The sequence below is a fragment of the Eschrichtius robustus genome, chromosome 6, assembly GCF_028021215.1.
Source record: "Eschrichtius robustus isolate mEscRob2 chromosome 6, mEscRob2.pri, whole genome shotgun sequence".
NCBI lineage: Eukaryota > Metazoa > Chordata > Mammalia > Artiodactyla > Eschrichtiidae > Eschrichtius > Eschrichtius robustus.
In genome coordinates this window covers 11,238,850-11,260,920 of record NC_090829.1, presented here as the reverse complement: position 1 = coordinate 11,260,920, position 22,071 = coordinate 11,238,850, and the positions used below count along the sequence as shown (strand labels likewise).

The 22,071-nt window shown below is 40.7% G+C and overlaps 1 protein-coding gene across 1 annotated transcript in view; it reads right to left on the bottom strand.

Moving 5' to 3' along the window:
• The window catches only part of ANKRD28 (ankyrin repeat domain 28), a 175,560-nt gene extending 156,065 nt beyond the window's left edge, over window positions 1-19,495 (bottom strand). Inside the window, exon 1 of the mRNA XM_068545877.1 lies at window positions 19,168-19,495. Coding sequence (XP_068401978.1) covers window positions 19,168-19,194 — 27 coding nt within the window. The 5' untranslated portion in view covers window positions 19,195-19,495. The remainder of the gene's footprint in view (window positions 1-19,167) is intronic.
• Window positions 19,496-22,071: the final 2,576 nt, after the last annotated feature.

Sequence of the window (22,071 nt, the reverse complement as noted above, 5' to 3'; positions counted from 1 at the left end):
CCTGCCAATGCAGGGGACACGGATTCGAGCCCTGGTCTGGGAAGACCCCACATGCCGTGGAGCAACTAAGCCCGTGCGCCACAACTACTGAGACTGCGCGTCTGGAGCCTGTGCCCTGCAACAAGAGAGGCCACGATAGTGAGAGGCCCGCGCACCGCGACGAAGAGTGGCCCCCACTTGCCGCAACTATAGAAAGCCCTCGCACAGAAACGAAGACCCAACACAGCCATAAAAAATAAATAAATAAATAAATTTTTTTTTAAAAAAAAACCTGCAAAATAACACTTAACACATATCAGAATGGCTATTATAAAGAAAACAAAAAAACAGGTAGAAAATAACAAATGTTGGTGAGGTGCAGAGAAATTGAAACTCTTATGTGTTGTTGGTGAGAATGTAAAATGGTACAGTCGTCCATGCACAATTACAATACGGCATTTCCTCAAAAAATTAAACACAGAATTACCATATGATCCAGCAATTCCACGTCTGGGGATATATCCAAACAAACTGAAAGTAGGGTCTCAAACAGGTACGTACATACCCATGTTCACAGCACCATTACTCACAAGAGCCTAATGGACACTTAGAAAGCAATCCAACTGTCTGTGGATGGATTAATGAATTTTTAAAATGTGGCATATACATACAATGGAATGTTATTCAGCCTTAAAAAAGATATTCTGCCACATGCTACAACATGGATGAAACTTGAAGACATTATGCTAAGTAAAATAAGTCAATCACAAAAGGACAAATATTGTATGATCCACTTACAGGAAGCAGAATGATGCCTGGTGTTTGTAAGAGGTTGGGGGATAAACGGTATAGGGAGTTAATGTTTAATACATACAGAGTTTCAACGTGTGAAGATAAAAAAAGTTCTGGAGATGGGTGGTGGTGACGGTCGCACAACAATGTGAATGTATTTAGTGTCACTGAATCGCACACCTTAAAATGATTAAAATGATAAATTTTATGTATGTTAATTTTACCATAATGAAAAATGAATAGAAAAATAACTTTTTGCTTTTATATAAATGAATAGGAGTTTAGAGTAATATATATTTTTGTTTGATTAATTTTAGAATGAGAAAATTTTTTTAACACCAGTGGTAAAATAGTATTCTGATGAATTCTATCATACGCAAAAAAACATTTATGAAGACCTATGCCCCTAAATATATCATGTTATTGTTCAGGTAGAATAGGAATATGTTTAAATTATTTGATCTAAAAAAAAATTTAACATGGAATTTTAAAAGGTAACTATATCTACTTACACGTTTCAAAAAAAGTACATTGGTGATTAGGAAAAAAATCTTTTTCAAGGCAAGTTTTTAAAGATAGAAAACTTCCTCACATTTAACTAGTGAAAATTAAGTATACAAGTATTAATGCTAAAGTATTATCTGTATTAGAATTTGAGAAAAAACAAATTGTGGTCTTTCCTAACAATCTAGTTCCTAATCCCCACTATGAAATGACTATGGGTCACTTCAAAGGATTACGAGCCTCCTAGGGATTAAAATGCTACACAGAAAAGTAACATTCACAAAATCAGGTTAACCAAAATATTAATATCTAGGGGGAAAAGATCACTGTTCTTTAAGTTTTTAACTCAACTCTTGACAAGTTTTTCTCCCTGATTTCTTCTGGATCTTCCACATCTTTGCACACCACGCAACACTTATTCATTGACCCCAAAGATACTGTTTAGGTCACAAGCCAAACTTACCCTTTACAAAGGCTTAACTAAGACCAGGCCTCTAATAAATCAAATCAGGGTAATGCTAATTATTTTATATAGATAAGAAAATATCTATGGAAAGTCTCTTTTCCTCTAAATCACTTTCAGTATGGTTCTCCTAAATGTTGCCTTAAACATAGTAACCTACCAACAATTCACTCAAACCTACAGAGCTCATTTCAGTGTTTAAGGAAACAGAAAGCCTATTATTTCTTATGGTTAGATAAAGCTCTAGTGTGTGTGTTTAAAAATTAAAATGCTCCTATCATATCCCCTTTTTTACGGGGATGCAGTCTCTTATACTTAAGGTGTTTGCTAAACCTATTCATAATTTTTCTCTAAGACTCTCATAAAATGACACTTTTTCCACAATCATTTGTCTATTGTAACCTTTCCAGAATAATTTACCACTTCCTGTGATTCTTTTTGTCATTCTTCCAGATATAATTCTCCACTCATCTACAAATAATGCTTTTGTAGCCCTATGAACTCAAAATTTAACCTTTGAAAATTCTGCTATACATTTTATACATTAAAAACATACTCAGGTCAAAATAAAAAGCCAGAACTTTCTATCAAAGCCCAAGGAATTTAAATCTTCTAGTCTATGGAAGCCTAAACCAACAAGAGACACAAACATAGGTTCAACAGTGTCTGAGGAACCAATCTCAGGACACCATCTGTTCAAAAAAATTTTGGCCTCAGGACCCCTTCACACCTTTAAATTATTGAGGAACTCAAAGAGTTTTGTTTATGGGGGTTATTTATAGTTGGTGCATTATTCAAAATTAGAAGTGAAACATTGTTTATATACTTTCAATATTTCAAGCTTCACAGCTTCTTCACCAGGAGATTTCATCTCAAAAAACCACTTTCTCTGCTCACCCATAAATAGTAAGTAACTCACTCATCTGTTAAAAGTTTTATCATGAGATTACAGCAATTCAGCCACATCTTCAGGCTCCACGTCTAATTCTCGTTCTCTTGCTGTTTCCACCACATCTGCAGTTGTTTCCTCTACTGAAGTCTTGAACCCCTCAAAGTCATCCATGAGGGTTGAAACCAACTTCTTCCAAACTTCTATCTTGATACTTTGACCTCTTCCCCTGAATCATGAATGTTCTTAACGTCATCTAGAATGGTGAATCCTTTTCAGCAGGTTTTCAATTGACTTTGCTCACAGGCATCAGGGGAATCACTATCTATGGCATCTATATCCTTACAAAATGTATTTCTTAAATAATAAGACTTGAAAGTCAAAATTATTCCTTGAGCTGCAGAATGGATGTTGTGTTAGCAAGTATGGAAACAACATGAATCTCACTGTATTGATACATTTCCCTCAGAGCGCTTGGGTGACTAGATGCATTGTCAATGAGCAGTCATCTTGAATCTTTTCTTCTGAGGAACAGGTCTCAACAGTGGGCTTAAAATATTCAGTAAGCCATGTTTTAAACAGATGTGCTGTCATCCAGGCTTTGTTGTTCCATTTACGGAGAACAGGCAGAGTAGAGAGCATAATTCTTAAGGGCCCCAGGATTTTCAGAATCCAAGCACTGGTTTCAACTTAGTCACCAGCTGCATTAGCCCCTAACAAGAGGCAGCCTATCCTTTGAGGCTCTGAAGCCAGGCGCTGACTTCTCATCTGCAGCTATGAAGTCCTAGATGGCATCTTCTTCCAACTGAATGCTGCTCACCTACATCAAAACTCTATTGTTTAGTGTAGCTTCCTTCATTACCTTAGCTAAATCTTCTAGATAATTTGTGGCAACTTCTACGTGAGGACTCACTGCTTCACCCTGCACTTTCATGTTACGGAGATGGCTTCTTGCCTTAAACCTCATGAACCAACCTCTGCTAAGCTTCAAACTTTTCTTCTGCAGCTTCCTCACCTCTCTCAGCCTTCACAGAATTGAAGAGAGTTAGGGCCTTGCTCTGGATTAGACTTTGGTTTAAGGCAATGTGGTGGCTGGTTTGATCTTCCATCCAGACCACTAAAACCTTCTCTATGTCAAGAAGTACAAACTACTATAAATAAAATAAATAAACTACAGGATATATTGTACAACGCAGGGACTATATATAACCAATATGTTATAATTACTGTAAAATAGAGTATAACCTTTAAAAATTGTGAATCACTATGCTGATTGAAACTTATACTGTATATCAACTACATCTCAATTTAAAAAACAAAACTGTCTCCATATGAGCAATAAGACTGTTTTGCTTTCTTATCATTTGTGTGTTCACTGGAGTAGCACTTTTAATTTCCTTCAAGAACTTTTCCTTTGCATTCATTCACAACTTGGCTAATTGTTTCAAAGGGCCTAGCTTTCAGCCTATCTGGGCTGTTGACATGCCTTCCTCACTAAGCTTAATCATTTCTAGCTTTTGACTTAAAGTGAGAGTTGTGTGACTCTTCATTTCAACAAGTACTTAGAGACCATTAGTAGGGCTATTTATTAATTGGCCTAATTTCAGTATTGTTGTGTCTCAGGGAATAAGGAGGCCAGAGGAGAGGGAGAGAGAGCAGTCAGAACACACACATTTATGGATTAAGTTCACCGTCTGATACGGGCACGGTTCATGGCACCCCAAAACAGTTACAGTAACATCAAAGATCACTGATGACAGATAACCATCACAAATAAAATAATGAAAAAGTTTGAAATATTGCAAGAATTACCAAAATGTGACTCAGAGACACCAAGTGAACAAATGCTGTTGGAAAAATAGCGCCAACATACTTGCCTGACACAGGGTTGCCACAAACCTTCAAGGTGCAGAAAACAGAATATATGCGAAGCGCAGTAAAGCAAAGAAAAGCACAATAAAACAAGGTCTTCCTGTACATATATACAGGTTTCTCTACACAGACATCCAGTTTTGCCCAGGGCCAAAAACGGGTATGTGTGCATGTGCGAGCACACACAGACACACACACAGGCTCCATGCATTCATAACTGCCAAACTCAACATTAACTACTAATGTTTTCTCCAAGCAGCTTGTTTAAAGCAGGGTTTCTCAACCTCTGCAATACTGACACTGTAGAGCAGGTGGTTCTTTGTTGGGGGTGGATGTCTTCTTGTTCACTGTAGGATGTTTAGCACCACCCTTGGCCTCTATCCAATAGATGCCAGTAGTATCCTTTCCCCCTCCCCAGTTATGACAATCAAAAATGTCCCCAGTCATTAGAGAAATCCCATCCCCCACCACTGAAAATCACTGTTTTGGAGAAGTCATCTAGGAAGCCTGACCTTGCCTTTTGTTGTTGTTGTTAAAAATGGGGGGTGGGGGGGGTAATAAATTCCATTCTAGCTCTTTCTTCTCACCACTCCTAGATTGAATTATCTGATGGTGGAAAGCAACTGTCCATTCTGAGTCTTATCTGCAAGCAATACTTGGAAAACAATACTGAATTAAACTCTTCTTTCTAGGGAACTCAGTCAGGTTTTCCCAATTTCAAGAGTGGAGAAAGCCTCTAGTAATGATCTTTTAGTAAGGATACATATATATATATCTATCTATATATATATCTATATCTATATCTATATATATATATATCTTCTGTACCTTTTGCACATTACTGCATGTCAGAGAAGGAAAATAGGCCAGTGTTTCTCAGCCTTGGGAGTGCATATCAAAATAACCTGAGATGTTTTTTTAAAAAAATGTAGGTATCAGGGTCCTGTCTCAGATACACCTAATCAGAATTCTTTACTCATCCAGCAATTATCTGAATGTCCACTATATGCAAAGCATTATTGTAGGTGATGGGGATACAGCAGTAAATAACAGACACGGTCCCTGCCCTCTTAGAGTTCACATTCCAGTAGTGGGAGACAGACCATAAATATAGTCATACAAAGAGAATTATTTCAGATAGAACCACAGGGAAATAAAACAGTGTAATGGAACCAATTTCCTGCATTCTCACCAATATCAGTAGATAGTAACAAAGTATTGAATGCGGTAGGTGAAAATGTTTCTTTTGCATTTTAGTATTCAGGAAGCCTATGATATAAATTACATGCCTAAATTTCTTGTTACGTGTTTAGTACTGGGCAAAACTGTGGCCCTTACTCTTTGGGAAATTATAAGCTCAAGACTAAATAGGTAAATTCTCTCACAGCTTCAATTCTAACTTCCATGAGTTCAATGAAAACACTACGTCAAACTTTTGAAAATGGTTCAGTTTAATGATTTTATAAATGCGGGGGAAAGATCCTGCACTCCTAAACGCAAACGCAGGCAATAACAGAGAATAGTCCAAAAAAAAAAGGTTGCCTCCTGCAGAAGTCATTCAAAGGAAAAAAAACATCCACTGACAAGTTGACAGTCACAAGGACTGTTCACAACAAAATCTGGCAAGACTGAGGGAGGGGACTTCTCTTCCTCTCATTTTATACTTCTGTGAAAAACTGGTACCAGAAACCTGGAATAAGTAAGTTTTCTGCTCTTCAATTTTTCCTAAGAAGCAAAAACAAACAAACAAAAGGAACAAAAAACCCCAAAAAACAACAATCAAAACAAAGACCTCTTATATATCCTCTCTACGGTTAAAAAAAAGTTGTGAGTATGAAGAAAAGGGAACCCTCTTAACACTGTTGGTAGGAATGTAAATTGGTACAGCCACTATGGAGAACAGTATGGAGAGTCCTTAGAAAACTAAAACTAGTGTTGCCATATGATCCAGCAATCCTACTCCTGGGCATATATATGGAGAAAACTATAATTCAAAGAGATACATGCACCCCTATGTTCATAGCAGCACTACTTCCATCAACAGATGAATGGGTAAAGAAGGTGTGGAATATTAGTCATAAAAAAGAATGAAATAATGCCATTTGCATCAACATGGATGGACCAAGAGATTAACATACTAAGTGAAGTTAAGTCAGAAAGAGAAAGACAAATACCATATGATATCACTTACATGTGGACTCTAAAATATGACACAAACGAACTTATTTACGAAACAGACTCAAGACATAGAAAACAAACTTATGGATGCCAACTATTACATATATAGAATGGATAAACAAGGACCTACTGCATACCACAGGGAACTATATTCAATATCCTGTGATAAACCATAATGAAAAAGAATATAAAAAAAAATGTATATACAGGTGTAACTGAATCACTCTCTGATATTAACACAACATTGTAAATCAACGCTACGTCAATAAAATAAATTAAAAAAACAAACAAGAAAACAAACTTATGGTTACCAAAGGGGAAAGGAGGTGGGGGAGGGACAAATCAAGAGTTTGGGATTAACAGATACACACTACTATATATAAAATAGATAAACCACAAGGTCCTACTGTATAGCACAGGGAACTATACTCAATATCCTGTGATAAACCATAATGGAAAAGAATATATATATATATATATATCACTTTGCTGTACACCAGAAACTAACACATTGTAAATCAACTATACTTCAAAAATAAATACAGTTTTGAGTGTCACATAAGAAAAAGATCAAACACTTCTGTCACATCAAAACTACTAAAAGGTACCACTTATACATACCCAGCCTTTAAGAATCAGAAAAAATGTTCAGATGCCAGAAGATGTTTATCTAATGTTTCAATACACACTCCATTCCACACACACACACAGCAGCAACCTGTTCATTCTGTAACAGTGGTTCTCAAATGGATGCTTCACAAACTTCACAGTCTGCTCCCATGGTTCCCACTCCACAAACTGTGTGTAACTCTGTCACAAATTTGTAAATATTTTATGCCTGCAAGGAAGTAGCTACTTTTGGTAGCTACTAAAAGTCTCAAATTTAAAAGAACTGAAAAGACAAAGAATTTAAATAATATTTCCCAATCACAATGGAATTAAATTAGAAAAAAACCCCAAAATTTGGGAAATCCACAAATGTTTGGATATTAAACAAGACACTTCTAAAGAACACTTGGGTCAAGCACAAAATCACAAGGGAACTTTTTAGTTAGAATGTATTTTGAACTGACTGAAAACAAAACCAAAACATATCAAAACTTATAGGATAGTTAACACAGTATTATTTAAAAGGAAATTTATAGCTGTACACACCGATATCAGAAAAGAAAGACCTCAAGTAAGCTTCCAGCTTAAGCAATCAGAAAAAAGCAAACTAAATCCAAAGTAAGCAGAAGGAAAGAAATTATGTTAGAGGAAAAAATCAATACCATAGAAAAGATAAAAATAGGGGGGAAAAAAAATCAATAAAACCAAAAGTTGGTTCTTTGAAAAGACCAATAAAACTGACAAACCTTTAACTAGACTGAGGAAAAAAATAATGAAGACAAATTACTAAAATCAGGAATAAAAAGGGGTACATCACCACCGACCTCAGAGAAATTAAAAGGATTATGAGGGAATATTTTAACAAGTTTATGCCAACAAATTAGATCTCTTAGATAAAATGAAAAAATTCCCTGAAAGACACAAATTACCAAAACTGACTCAAGAGGAAATAGAAAATCTGAAGAGACCTATAACAAGTGAAGAAACAGAACTACTAATTGAAAAGTTTATCACGAAGAAAAGGCCTGGCCCACACAGCTTCACTGGTGAATTCTAGCAAACATTTAAAGAAGAAATACTACAAATCTTTCACAAACTCTTCTAGAAGAGAGCAGAGAACGCTTCCCAGTTGACATTCTATGAGACCAACATTACCCTCATACCAAAGAAAAAGACATCACAAGAAGAGAGAGAGAAAATATTAGCAAGCCAAACCCAGCAACACACAAAAGGGATTACATTGCTTGGCTGTTCTTAAAACATTAAACAGAAGCTTACCATACAATTCAGCAACTCATACGAATCTTCCCAAGCGAAATTAAAATACACATCTACACAAACTGAAGATTTGTGGCAACCCTGCATGGTCAAATGATGGTTCACATTTTTTAGCAATAATATAAGTATTTTTTAATTAAGGTATGTACATTGCTTTTTTTTTAAGACATAATGCTGTTGCACACTTAATACACTACAGTACAGTGTAAACACAACTTTTACATGCACTGGGAAACCAAACAATTCACATGACTTGTTTTATTGCAATATTCGCTTTACTGCGGTGGTCTGGAACCAAACCTGCAATATCTCTGAGGTATACCTGTAAATTAGTGGTTGCCTAAGGTTAAGAGAAAGGAGGGGAGGTTAGGAGTAATGGGAGTAACTGCTCATTGGCACAGGGCTTCTTTTTGAGGTGATAAATATTCCAAAATTAGATTGTGGTTGATAGTTGCACAACCCTGTGAGTTTACTAAAAACAAAACAAAAAAACACATTGAATTATACATTATTTAAATTATACATTATTAAATTATTTTAATGTATAGCTTTTGGGAATTATATCTCAAAAAAGATGTTAAAAACAAACTCCAGCTCAGATTTAGTTTCTTTGCCCAAGGTGGGCAAAGAAAGTGGAAGAGCGAAGTCCCAAGCCAAAGTATTTCAATACAATAATGGCTGCCATTTATCAAGTGCCAATTATGTGCCAGGGGTTTTACACACTCTCATTTAATTCAACAATTCAGCAAGCTAGACACAACTACCTCCCTTTTCTAGGCAAGGAAACAGAAACTTAAGTGAAATAACTTGCCCAAGGTCACAGAGGGAATAAATAAATGAGCCAGAATTAAAAGTATATGTTCCAGCATTCCAGACATTTAATTAAGACTATCATAATTATTTTCCATATACATGAATGACATCTACTAATATTTACTTAACCTTTTCTTTAAGTCATTTGCTTCTTTTGCCCAACAAAGCCACAGGAAAGAATGAAGGCATAACCTGAGAGGGTAATACTGGGGCTACAGACAGGAGTAGAAAAGGTAGAGGATTAAGAATGTACGACTGACATTAACAGCGCCAATGGGAGGAACTGTGGGTGAAGTGCCCACTGAGAGTCAAGGCCTGCTGAGAAGACGGCACAGCCTGAGAAGGGGTGGGAACGGAAAGGAAGGACAAATTCCAAAAGGCAGCAGACCGAGATGAAGGGGAAGAGACTGAGGTGTGTGTAAGTTAGGAACTGAGGGTGGCATAGGATTTAAGAAAGGAGGCTGAGGTGGAAAAACAGAGATGAAAGCTGAAAGATGAGTAGGGATGGTTAATACGAAAGGGTACAATGAAGTGAGCTGGGAAACCCCCAAACAGGCCAGAGGAAAGTGAGACTGAAGCAGAACACCAGGCTACGGTCTTGAGTAGACTAGAAGCAAGGAAATGTGGGTCAACACCTGGAAGTCCAAGTAGACCAGTCACCCCCGTAAAATCTCAAGAAACACACCAGTAGGAAAAGCTGTCCCACACTTCAGAAAACACTACCCTAGCCAATACTGCTCGAATCAGGACGTCAAGACTTCTCAAGAGGTCAGTTTGTGGCCAAATTGAACTTAACCAACTAGGTGAAATAGGTTCCAACACAGCAAAGCTCAGCTTCATTGTGGGTGAAAAGACGGGACAACCAACGATGAAAGAAGTTATGGTCAGACAAAAGGAATTCCAAGTTCAAAACTGTGGCTCCAAGACTTTGAGGAAACTAGAAAGTGAGCAGGTAAGGAGTTCTTTTGACTATAATAGAATCTAGAGTCATAGGTAGGTGGAACATTGCTAGTAAGGAAAGAAAATACACACAGGTTGATTAGCAACATTTTAAAAGCAATAATTCAATAGCCAAAACACAGAAGGTTCTAAACTAGTAATACATCAGAACGTACAAAATAATCCATGTATTGCTGATCATTTGTAATAGTTAAGCAGTCAAGTCAGTGTATCTAAATTTATGTGAAAATGATATATAGAAATTCAGCTGTATGATAAAAGATTAAAAATAAGTTGTTTTATTAAGAGGCTATTTAAAATAATTCACAGTTTCTTTAAAATAGCAAGGTGGATTAACCGTTACTTAACATATACACAATCTTCCAAAACATTTCTACAACACACCTGTATTGTCTTTTCATTTACAACTCCTGACTAGTTTCTAAGTTGGGAAATACTCCTACCGCGTTCCCTCTGTTGTCCCCGCTACAGTATCAAATGAGAATGTCCGCAAGGTTACAGCCCCCAGCCCTCGTCTACTGAAGTCTCTCGATTCCAGACCTCTCTATTTGAATCATTCAACTAACAGACATGCTGGTTTCTAACTACCTGCCTATACCTTGGATTAGGCTACTTACTGGCTCTGTGTGACTAATACTATACCTGCTGTTCCGATGTGTTCAGCCGGCTTCAACTCCACTGCCCACCCTTCATGCTGCAGTTTGCTTTTACATCCCTTAAAAGCCAGCTGTTCTTAACTCTGAAGTCAAACCAACTCCATTTCTTTACTTGCTTTACTGTTTATAAAGTTCTCCCAGGGACACTATTCTCACTCTTGGCATGACCCAGTCTGGCACTCTTGGAACTATGCACCGCCTAGCATATAAGCTTTCAAAAAGTGGGGGAAACCTCTCACCATTCAGAGAACTATCCAACATAGATGCCTTTTGTTTACCCATCTACATACACATCCACACCACACACATACATAAAATCTTCCAAAGTCCTGTTTGAATTATCTGATTTTATCCTAATTAATTTAGACCAATAAAAATACAATACTAAAGGGGCTTCCCTGGTGGCGCAGTGGTTGAGAATCTGCCTGCCAATGCAGGGGACACAGGTTCGAGCCCTGGTCTGGGACGATCCCACATGCCGCGCAGCAACTAGGCCCGTGAGCCACAACTACTGAGCCTGCGTGTCTGGAGCCTGTGCTCCGCAACAAGAGAGGCCGCGACAGTGAGAGGTCCGCGCACCGCGATGAAGAGCGGCCCCCGCTTGCCGCAACTAGAGAAAGCCATCGCACAGAAACGAAGACCCAACACAGCCAAAAATAAAATATAATTAATTTTTTAAAAATGCAACACTAAAGATAGCTAAGTAGGTCCTTTCTGACTTCCATCATTTTTAATCCGAGAGTTCCCTCAAAAGGAAAAGAGAGGACTTCCCTGGTGGCGCAGTGGTTAAGAATCCGCCTGCCAATGCAGGGGACGTGGGTTCGAGCCCTGGTCCGGGAAGATCCCACATGCCGTGGAGCATCTAAGCCTGTGCGCCACAACTACTGAGCCTGCGCTCTAGAGCCCTTAAGCCACAACTACTGGAGCCCACGTGCCGCAACTACTGAAGCCCGTGCGCCTAGAGCCTGTGCTCCGCAGCAAGAGAAGCCACTGCAATGAGAAGCCCGCGCACCGCAACGAAGAGTAGCCCCCGCTCACCACAACTAGAGAAAGCCAGCACATAGCAACAAAGACCCAATGAAGCCAAAAATAAATAATTTATTTTTTTTTAAAAATGTAGTGTTTAACAGTAATAACTTGCATTCTAGGCTTCCAGAACAAGCATTTGTGTCAGAAACAACTGCTTCCTAATTTCCCTTTTTAAATATCTTGTCCTGTGCTGCATGCTTTAATATTATCTGTGACCTTAAATCCGCAAGAGTAGAAAAGACATACCTTTAACTTTATAACAAATCAAAGATGAAACCATCACCAATTAAGAATCTGAACTTAAATTTACTGCGCAAAAGTGAACTTTAGCTGTGGGAGTAGTAATTCTATCTAGACTTTGCTTTGTATGACAACCAGTATACACAAAGAATCCTGGCAACTTTTCTTAAAATCAGTATCATGTAAGGAAGGTAGATGAATCCCTTAATAGTATAACGAAGAACTGGGGCTAGGGACAGGAGTAGAAACCAAACCTAAAGTACTTGAGAACTTTAATCATCGTGTACAATATACTGTAACACTTTAAAACATTATTGGTTTAAATAACTGGAGATTTCATTAATTTTCATTTTAAATTAGAAGTATTACTCAGTGATTGGCTTGACTGAACTGTCCATAGGATACATTATCCAGAACAAAAAGGCTTAATCCTAAACTATTTTCTCCAGGCACAGAACATTTTCCAGGGGCATCTCAGTCCAGCCCAGGTATATGAATTTTACATTAGACTAGAAAAATGAAAAGGAAATAAAATGCCGAAAAACCTAATACAACCCAAACCTAACCACTTGGATTATCTGGTTTTTTTTCACTACCATAATCAATGTTCAATTGCATTTTAATGTGTGATTGACCCTAGTGGGACTATGCAACAAAAAAATTATCAATTGTTATATGAATATAAGACATAATTGTACACATAAGTGAGTCATTATTACGGCTATAAGGATCCTTTAAAGATGTACTCATTTCCATTCAAACTTTGGCTTAGTAATTAATATACTCAGTTAATGCTAAATTAAAAGTTTTTACATATGTTCTGAATTACAGCAGTAGCCACCTAACTGGTCTTGGGTGTCCCTATGTGTCTTTTATAATCTACTCTTCTAAAACCTGTAATGTAGCGGTTATTTAACTTTGGGGTGTCATGGGCCCCTCAGAAGATCTAATAAAACTATGAACCCTCTTGAGAAAAGTGCATATACGCACATTCGCCCTGAAGCTCTTCACAGCCTGGCTTAGACTTCCCATCACCTACCGATCCGTCCAAACTTCTTAACCTTGTATGCCAAGTACTTCACAATGCAGTCACTGTTAATTCAACTAATCTACCTCCAGTCCTTTCCAACTACACTCACCAATCGGGTCTATCTCCTAACTATCCCAACAGAAATATACCAGCCTCTTTTTCTGGCTTGCTTTCTGGGTTCCCTCTTGTTGCTTTCCTGCCCAAATGTTGGCTCTCAACAAACCCTTTCTGTGGACCTAAAATACCTCCCCTTGCCATGAGGGTTTCCCTCTGCCTACAATCAGATCATCTGATCCTTTCTGAATTTGAAATCATGTTATCTCCATCTCTTATGGAGCACTCCATGATCTACACTGCAATTATATACAAAGTATTCAAATAAAAAAAAAAAAAAAAAGTCAAGAAACATAGAACACACTTATTTCTGAATTATGTATTAGTTACCTTTCCAAAGAATATGCTCCATGTTTTTCCCCAACTTCTACAAACCTTTTCATGTGAAGTATCTCAGACGCTGTGCATTTATTTATGCATGTCTTCGCTCATTTTCTAGCCAATAAGATTCTTAGGGGCAGAGACGGTAGCTACTGCACCCCGTGTCCCCCACAATCTCCAACACAGAGCAAGGAGATAACTCGGTATGGAATACTTGAGCATATGGGCATCAGTGTTTTTCAGGCATTTCGTACATTCTGCATCCCCAATTGTAAGAGTTTTCAAGGATCATCTAGTTTTTTTTCCTACTGAAAAGTCAAATAATGCTCTACCCTTAGTGAATGCTTGACAAGTGAGAACTTACTATCTGAAACAGTGATTTATTCTCATCTATACAATACCTGCTCGTTGATATGCCAACTTTGCTCAAAAAAAAAAAAAAAAAAAAAAAACAAAAAACTGAAAAAACAAACCTTCAATATATCAAGAATTCTTACCTAATGACCATTAACCCAGGAGGGAACACAAAGATGGCTCCTACACAAAAATAATCCAAATGTGAAAACTATTATCCTTTTAGTACTACTGCAAACAAAGTTTAACTTGAGTTATAAAACCAACTCAGAAAACAGAAAAAAACAACATCCAGACTATACATATGCACACTACCAGAGGCAATAAAACAGCACAAAAGTATAGAAACTTTTTTTTTAGAAAGTCTTAAACATGATATAAAAGTTTCTAATTGATTCATGCTAGAAGTATTATGCCAAGTGAAACAAGTCAGACATAAAAAGCCACATATTGTATGATTTCATTTATATGAAATATAACAGGCAAATACATAGAGATAGAAAGTAGACTAGTGACCGCCAGGAGGTAGGAGGAGGGGAGAACAAGGAGTGACTGCTAATGGCTTTTTTAAAGACTTTTTCTTTTTATTTTTTAATTTATTCTTGGCTGCGTTGGGTCTTCGTTGCTGTGCGCGGGCTTCTCATTGAGGTGGCTTCTCTTGTTGTGGAGCGTGGGCTCTAGAGCGCAGGCTCAGTAGTTGTGGCGCACGGGCTTAGTTCCTCTATGGCATGCGGGATCTTCCCGGACCAGGGCTCGAACCCGGGTCCCTTGCATTGACAGGTGGATTCTTAACCACTGCGCCACCAGGGAAGTCCGGCTAATGGCTTTCTGGAGTGATGGAAATGTTCTGGAATTAGATCGTGGTAATGGTTGTGCAATTTTGTGAATATACTAACAACTACTGAACATTTTAAAAGGGTGAATTTCATGGTATGCAAATGATATCTCAATTTTTTTTTAAGTTTATGACCATTTTGGCTATTTTATCTCAGAGAAAACTGTTTTTTAATAGGAATCTAATTTTATAATAGTTTGTTTCCTCAAGCTGATCTAAACTGGTGGTTATAAACTGGTCCCCCTTCTTAAAACCACGGTTTTAAATTTTTCTCAGTGTTGTCTACCAACTTGCCAACACTTATAAATAGAAATTTTTCATAAGAATCTGTATTTCTGGCTTCCTACAAAAAACTGGAGTTCTAAAAATACTAGGCACACCTGCACAGAAACAATGGCCTGGGGCTGAGCAGCAGCTAACATACCTGCTATTTGCCATGATCTCCATCACTCCCTATTGTGTCCTAGATACTGAAGCCAAGTATCAGCTGCCATTTAGCTCCCCAGTTGTGAGTTTGTTACCCCTGAACCAAACAAAGACCATCTACCTTTCTTATTAGGGTATACTATGAATCACTGCTGATAAAATGTAAGCCTGTAATCGGTCTAAGGGTACAAATTTCCAGCTATAAAATGAGTAGATCTGGGGATCTAATGCACAGCATGGTGACTATAATTAACAATGCTCTATTATATATACATAATTGAAAGCTGCTAAGAGAAGTAGATCTTAAATGTTATCTACACACACACACACACACACACGAATGGTAATTACATGAGGGGATGGAAGTGTTAACTAACTTATTGTGGTAAGCATTTCACAACATATACATGTATAAAATCAAAGCCGTACACCTTAAACTTACATATGTTATATATTAATAATATCTCAATAAAGCCGGAAAATAAATTTTAAATGTAACCATGTATGATTACATTTTCAGTAACTGCAAAGAGAAAAAAACCTGACAGTGACACCTGTTGAATAAAACCCTGCAACTGTTACAGATTCATGCTGTTATAAACACTTTTATGTGGGGGGGAAAAAATCCAGGGACATTTCCTACAAACAGGAAACAAATTCTTTTCATTTCATTTACAATTGAAAGTTATTTTCACCTACTAACAGAAAATAGCACAGTAGTAACTTCTTACCCCCATATTGGTGTTGGCACAAAATGAGGGAAAGCTGCCTTACTCCTTGTCATTGATTGGATATGAAAACAAACTGCTTTATTTACTCACTGATTTTATGTTTAAGCCATCTAGAACCCCCCTGATGCTTATGTGCACAGAGAAAAACAACCCCTACCCACGTTTGGCTTACTACGTAATAGACTGTATTTAAAAAGATGGAAAAAAGCAAAATACAGGGTGTACATGGAAATAACATAGAAAAGTAGATTCTACTACCTCCTAGCTCGTGTAAATGAGGACTGAGCTAAAAGTTATGTCAACTACCGTTCAGCTTTAAAATTCTGTGTACTTACACAGATCTCCTCCTTTCCTCCAAATAAAATAATCCGTCTAGCTGAACTGCCTGTCCTGTAGATGGGAAAGGTGAAAATAGTATTTGCATTCCATTTCATTTGTACCATCGCTTTTAACAGCTAATAAAATATCAACATAGAAGATGACTTCTAAAAGCAGCTATTCCCTTCCAGGCAGACACATGTCTTCCAAAGAAAATTTCTAATTTCCAAATTTCTACATGTCTTCCAAAAGAAAGACCAAATGAGCCAATTACTTAGTAGTTTATTAGCGGTAAACCCCAAGGTTCTTCCCCCCCCCCCCCCCCCCCCCGCCTCTGAGCCAGGCCACTTCATTAACTTGCCCAAATACCTTCAAGTTTACAGGTGACATTTTACACATCATCTTTACCACCGAGTATTAATAGATATTGTATAAAACTGGAGTAGCATCACAACTGTTTCACAACTGCAATTCCTAAATACACAAATGAAAAGGTGCAATTGGATTCTATGTCCAACTGAAAATACAATCCTGTTTCTGTTTAAACCTGATGGTGAGTGAAATGAGATGCTCTCCCAAAAGTTCACCAAATTTCTAACACACATAATCCAAATAACTTTCTTCAAAAGTGTAAGACTAGAAACAAAACAAAAATTGCTACCTCAACTATAAGTTATGGAACCACAGGGTGCCATTAGATTGGTAAAGATGAGTGGAGACCCTAGATCTTGAGTTACACACCATTAAGAGTATAACGTGCGTTAACTGTACAGGAATTGGCTTATGCTTTACCTGTTATTCTTTAATAGTGCTGCCCGACAGAACTTTCTGATGATACAGATGCTCCACACCTGTACCGTCCAATATTATAATCAAGAGCCACGCAGGGCTACGGAGCACCTGAAATGTGGCTAGCAGGAATGAAGAACTGAATTTATTTTATTTAAAATTAAAGTTAATTTAGGGACTTCCCTGGTGGCGCAGTGGTTAAGAATCCGCCTGCCAATGCAGGGGACACGGGTCCGAGCCCTGGTCCGGGAAGATCCCACATGCCAAGGAGCAACTCAGCCTGTGCACAACTACTGAGCCTGCGCTCTAGAGCCTGAGAGCCACAACTACTGAAGCCCGCGCACCTAGAGCCCGTGCTCCGCAGCAAAAAAAGCCACTGCAGGGCTTCCCTGGTGGCGCAGTGGTTGGGAGTCTGCCTGCCAATGCAGGGGACACGGGTTCGAGCCCTGGTCTGGGAGGATCCCACATGCCGCGGAGCGGCTGGGCCCGTGAGCCACAATTGCTGAGCCTGCGCGTCTGGAGCCTGTGCTCCGCAGCAGGAGAGGCCGCGGTGGTGAGAGGCCCGCGCACCGCAATGAAGAGTGGTCCCCACTTGCCGCAACTGGAGAAAGCCCTCGCACAGAAACGAAGACTCAACACAGTCATAAATAAATAAATAAATAAAAGAACGTGAATTTCAAAAAAAAAAAAAAAAGCCACTGCAATGAGAAGCCCGTGCACCGCAATGAAGAGCGGCCCCCGCTCGCCGCAACTAGAGAAAGCCGGCGTGCAGCAACTAAGACCCAATGCAACCAAAAATAAATAAATAAATAAATAAATAAATAAATAAATAAATAAATAAATAAATAAATAAATAAATAAATAAAAGTTAATTTAAATTGCCACATGTGGCTAGTGGCTATCATACTGGACAATGCAATTCCACAATTTGAAATACAAAGTATAAGCTTGACTAAACACTAGAGTTTTTCAAAGTATCATGTCCTGATGATGTTAACACCAACTAAAAACTTCCTGATACAAATGATACACAAGTTCAGCCATCAGCCTAAACAGAAAAGTCACTTATGAAATGACACTACTTAGATTCAGAATTTAAGGTACAATATTCACTAAGAGACAACACTGAAAAATATATCTCAAGTTTTTTCCCCCACTGTTTTTCAAAAGGGGAGCTCACTTTCGGAATAGTTTCCCAATACGTGCAATTACCTTCCCTTCAAATCCGTTCACTATCTTCTGTTCAGAAAAACAAATGGCAAAGATAAATTTTCAGCACTAAGAAGTCTACTGTGACTCGGTATATTTCACACGTTAATTTCCCTTTGATTCAGATGTTTGGAAACCTCTGCATCGCCTGAAAGCCTTGTTACCCATCGTTCCACGTTTTCAGGTGTACAAGTCATTCTGATACAGTTGCGATTTCGTTCCTAGACACAAAATATTTCCTCAATCCAAGAGTCATGACATTTTACCGCACTTCAGGTATTCTTGTATCAGCTCTTCCTGAGTCAAGAAAAGTAACCAAGATGGTGCACAAGATGTCAGAAGAAAACAAGTGCGGGAACTTGCACGTTGAACAACTACTCCCTGAGCAAAATCTCCTTTGACCCAGAGAGTCGGCCTCGAACTACCCGGCGACGCCAACAAGTCAGCAAGGTCGTGACCCTCGGTCACGGCCGCCGGCAGCGCCCCGCCTGGCTGCGGGAAGCCACCTGTTAGGCCCCGGCCTCACCTGGAGAGGAGGCACGGACCCGGACACGGGCGCCCGGCGCGAGCGCGGACCCGCCCCTCCGGCGGCGATGGACGGAGGCGGCACGTGGGCTCCCCCGGCCGGGCTGCGCTGACAGGCGGGCCGCCGCGACCCCCGAGGCGCCCCCGCCTCCCTCGCACCGCCCCGCCGAGCGGGCGCCCAGCGGCCCACACCGCCGGCCCCCCCTTCCTCCCGCCTTCCCTCCCACCCCCGGGCCTGCCGCCCCTCGCCTACCTGGTCGCGGAGTTTGAGGAACGCCATGGCGGTCGGCGCCGCCCGGCCACCGCTCCCGCCCCAGGAGCCTCGCCTGCGCCCGGAGCCGGCGGGTCGGCTGCAGTGAGCTGAGGAGTCCGCGGGCAGGGGGCGACGCCGCCTCCCCGCCGCCCTCCGCAGCCGAGAGGTGAGGAACTGGAGGATCCCACCTCCTCCTCGAGGACTCCCCGCCCTCCTCCTCCCTTTCTTCCTTTTTCCCTCTGCTGTCTCCGCAGCCGCTGCCGCCTCACGCCCCCTTCCCGAGACAGCCGGGCAGCCCCCGCGGCCGCGCCGCTCCAGCCCGCGGCAGCCGCGGCATCCAAACTCCACTCCACAATATTACCACCACCGCCCGCCGCGATTGGCGGCCGCGCGGGGGAGAGGCCAGAGTAAGACGAGCGCCCATTGGCCACGCCGCCGCGCTCGCTCGGGCCCCGCCTCCCGGATGGGCAAGGGCGGGGGAGGAAGCGGTGAGGGTGGGCGCGGAGCCGGGCGCGCTGGGCGGGGGCGAGTAAGGGAGCGGAGCCGGGGGAGGGGCGGCCAGGTGCCCTGGGCGCGCGCCCTGGGCGAGGTGGGAGGAGCCCGGGCTTGAGGTGCGGGTCCCGGCAAGGGGGGGTTAACTGCCCGGGGCTCGCACGTGGAGGGAGCGGGCAGAACGCTCCCCAAAGCCGGAGGAGACTGCAGGGACTGGGTGAGGGGCCGGAAAGGGGGTGAGAGGTGGGCACCTGGGGGCTGCTGCCTTCCTGGGAGCGGCGAGGGGAGGGTGGCGAACAGAACTCGCACGTGGAGGGGGAGTGAGGATTCGCCCCTGGGCTTCCGCAGGATGCAAGAGCCAAGGGAGTGGGGTGAGAGATGGTCACCGGGAAGCTGCTGTCCTCCCGGGGGTGGGGGGTCGGGCAGGAGGGCAGGGCCGGAGGGAGGGGGGAGGGGGAGCGTGAACTGGCGGAGTCTGGCACGTTGTCTAAGGAGAAAGAGCGCCCCTTTTCTCTCTGGCACGCGGCCCTCCAGACCTGGGGAGGTTAGAGGGGACGTGTGGGGGGGGGGGGGGGGCCGCCCTCCCGCGGGCAGCAACCGTGGGGGAGGGGGGAGATGCTGGCATTCTGGGCAGAAAGGCAGCACCTTCGCAGCCAAACTGGTATGGACGCCTGAGCCTTTCTCTACCCGCAGTTCCAAACCGAAGCAAGGCTGTGGTTCTCTCCCCAAATCCTCCTGCCTGGCTTGCATTTTTCCCCCTTTCTTCATTTGCATCTGAAGGGTTTTGCCTCCCACTCGAGAGAAATCAATTAAAAAAAAAAAAAAAAAAAGATGTGTTGGATTGCCAATAAATAGCATCCTTGGATGGAGGAGGAGAGGAATGACTCCCCTGCTACACACGCCCCCACGCCACCCCACAGCTCTGAAACGGCTTTTCTTTCTTAGGCAGCAGCACACTGTTGCCATTCCAGGCTTGTGTGGGAGAAGACTGCTGTGCGCCTGTGTCTGTCCGCCCGGGCGACTCCAGCCCTTGGTTAATAAAAGGTACAGATGGTTAGAACACAAATGTGTGACGTCAGGCTTGGTTTTAAAAAGTTCCCTGTTCCCTACATCAATTGTGTCTCTTGGGACAGGCTTTATTTAGAGGATCGATTTGGGTCTAATGGCAGTCGGGAGAAAAGGGGACCTATGCCAGGACTGTCAGTGTCTTATAGTGCTGCACTTATAACAAAAAGCTTTTAGCCCCACAAAAAATGAAAATATCAGAGTGCAACATGAAAAACACTGCTGACGAATAGCATGATCCTTCCAATATTCTTTGGCATACCAAAGACTTGATTCTATAGAAACAATTATCTAAAATGACATTCCTCATCATAAATTATATTTCCAACTTAAAATGGAGGGATTCTCACAACTGCGAGGTAACACTCATGATGAAGCCAGACTGCTCTTGCTTTGCATCCTCAGTACCTCTCTCCCCTTTACTTCATCAACTCCTGCACATAAAATAGGAATACTGTTTCCCACCCCGCCTCTCCTATCAGTTCAGTGAGGGTGAAGGAGTTAATATTGTGAAAACACTTGAGTTCTCCGCAACAGAGGTGTTGTGATAATATTGCTAGAGTACTTTTTGATCACAAGTCAGCTTTGTAAACAATTACCCATGTGCTGTGTCCAATACAGAGTTCTTAGTCCAGGAGTGTAAGAATTTACCCTCATTCATACACAAGCCTATTAAGCACTGTGGATGTCTAGCCAGGAATTAATACATCCCCTTCTTCCCCCAACTCACCCCCAAACATCTCTCCTCTGAGTTAAAAGTTCTAGAATTTAAAAGCATAACAGAAACTTGATTAGGAAGAAGGGGAAGATTCACTTTGGGGAAAACAAGTGCATTTGAGAGTATGAACGTAAATTGTGGACCAAGTATGCATTTTAATAGGTTTTAGGATTGAGCTAATGAAAGTTTTCAGGGCTCTTGTGAAATTTTCTAATTAACATTAATTAATGAAAGTATTTTACAAGGCACCATCCCTGACAACTTGCAGATAGAAGGTTCCAAGCTCCCAATAGATAATGCTTAATATCCAGCTTGGTTCTCACCCTCCTCCACCCTGAACACCATTTAATTTGCATCTTAATTTCACTATCTGTAAAAACTAAGCATAACATTACCTGGCCTACTCATCTCACACAATCAAATAAGATAATGATATGAAAGGCTGTGGGAACTCTGCAGAACCATTCAAATTTAATGTTATTATTACAACAACTACATTTCCATAGCTGGAGAGAGGGTGACAATCATTCTGAAAAATAGGAATAAGAAATCTATGTCATTGAGCAATAAAATGAAATAAGATTCATATTCAAATTCTGATACTATTTTTTAAATCTTTATTATAAGGT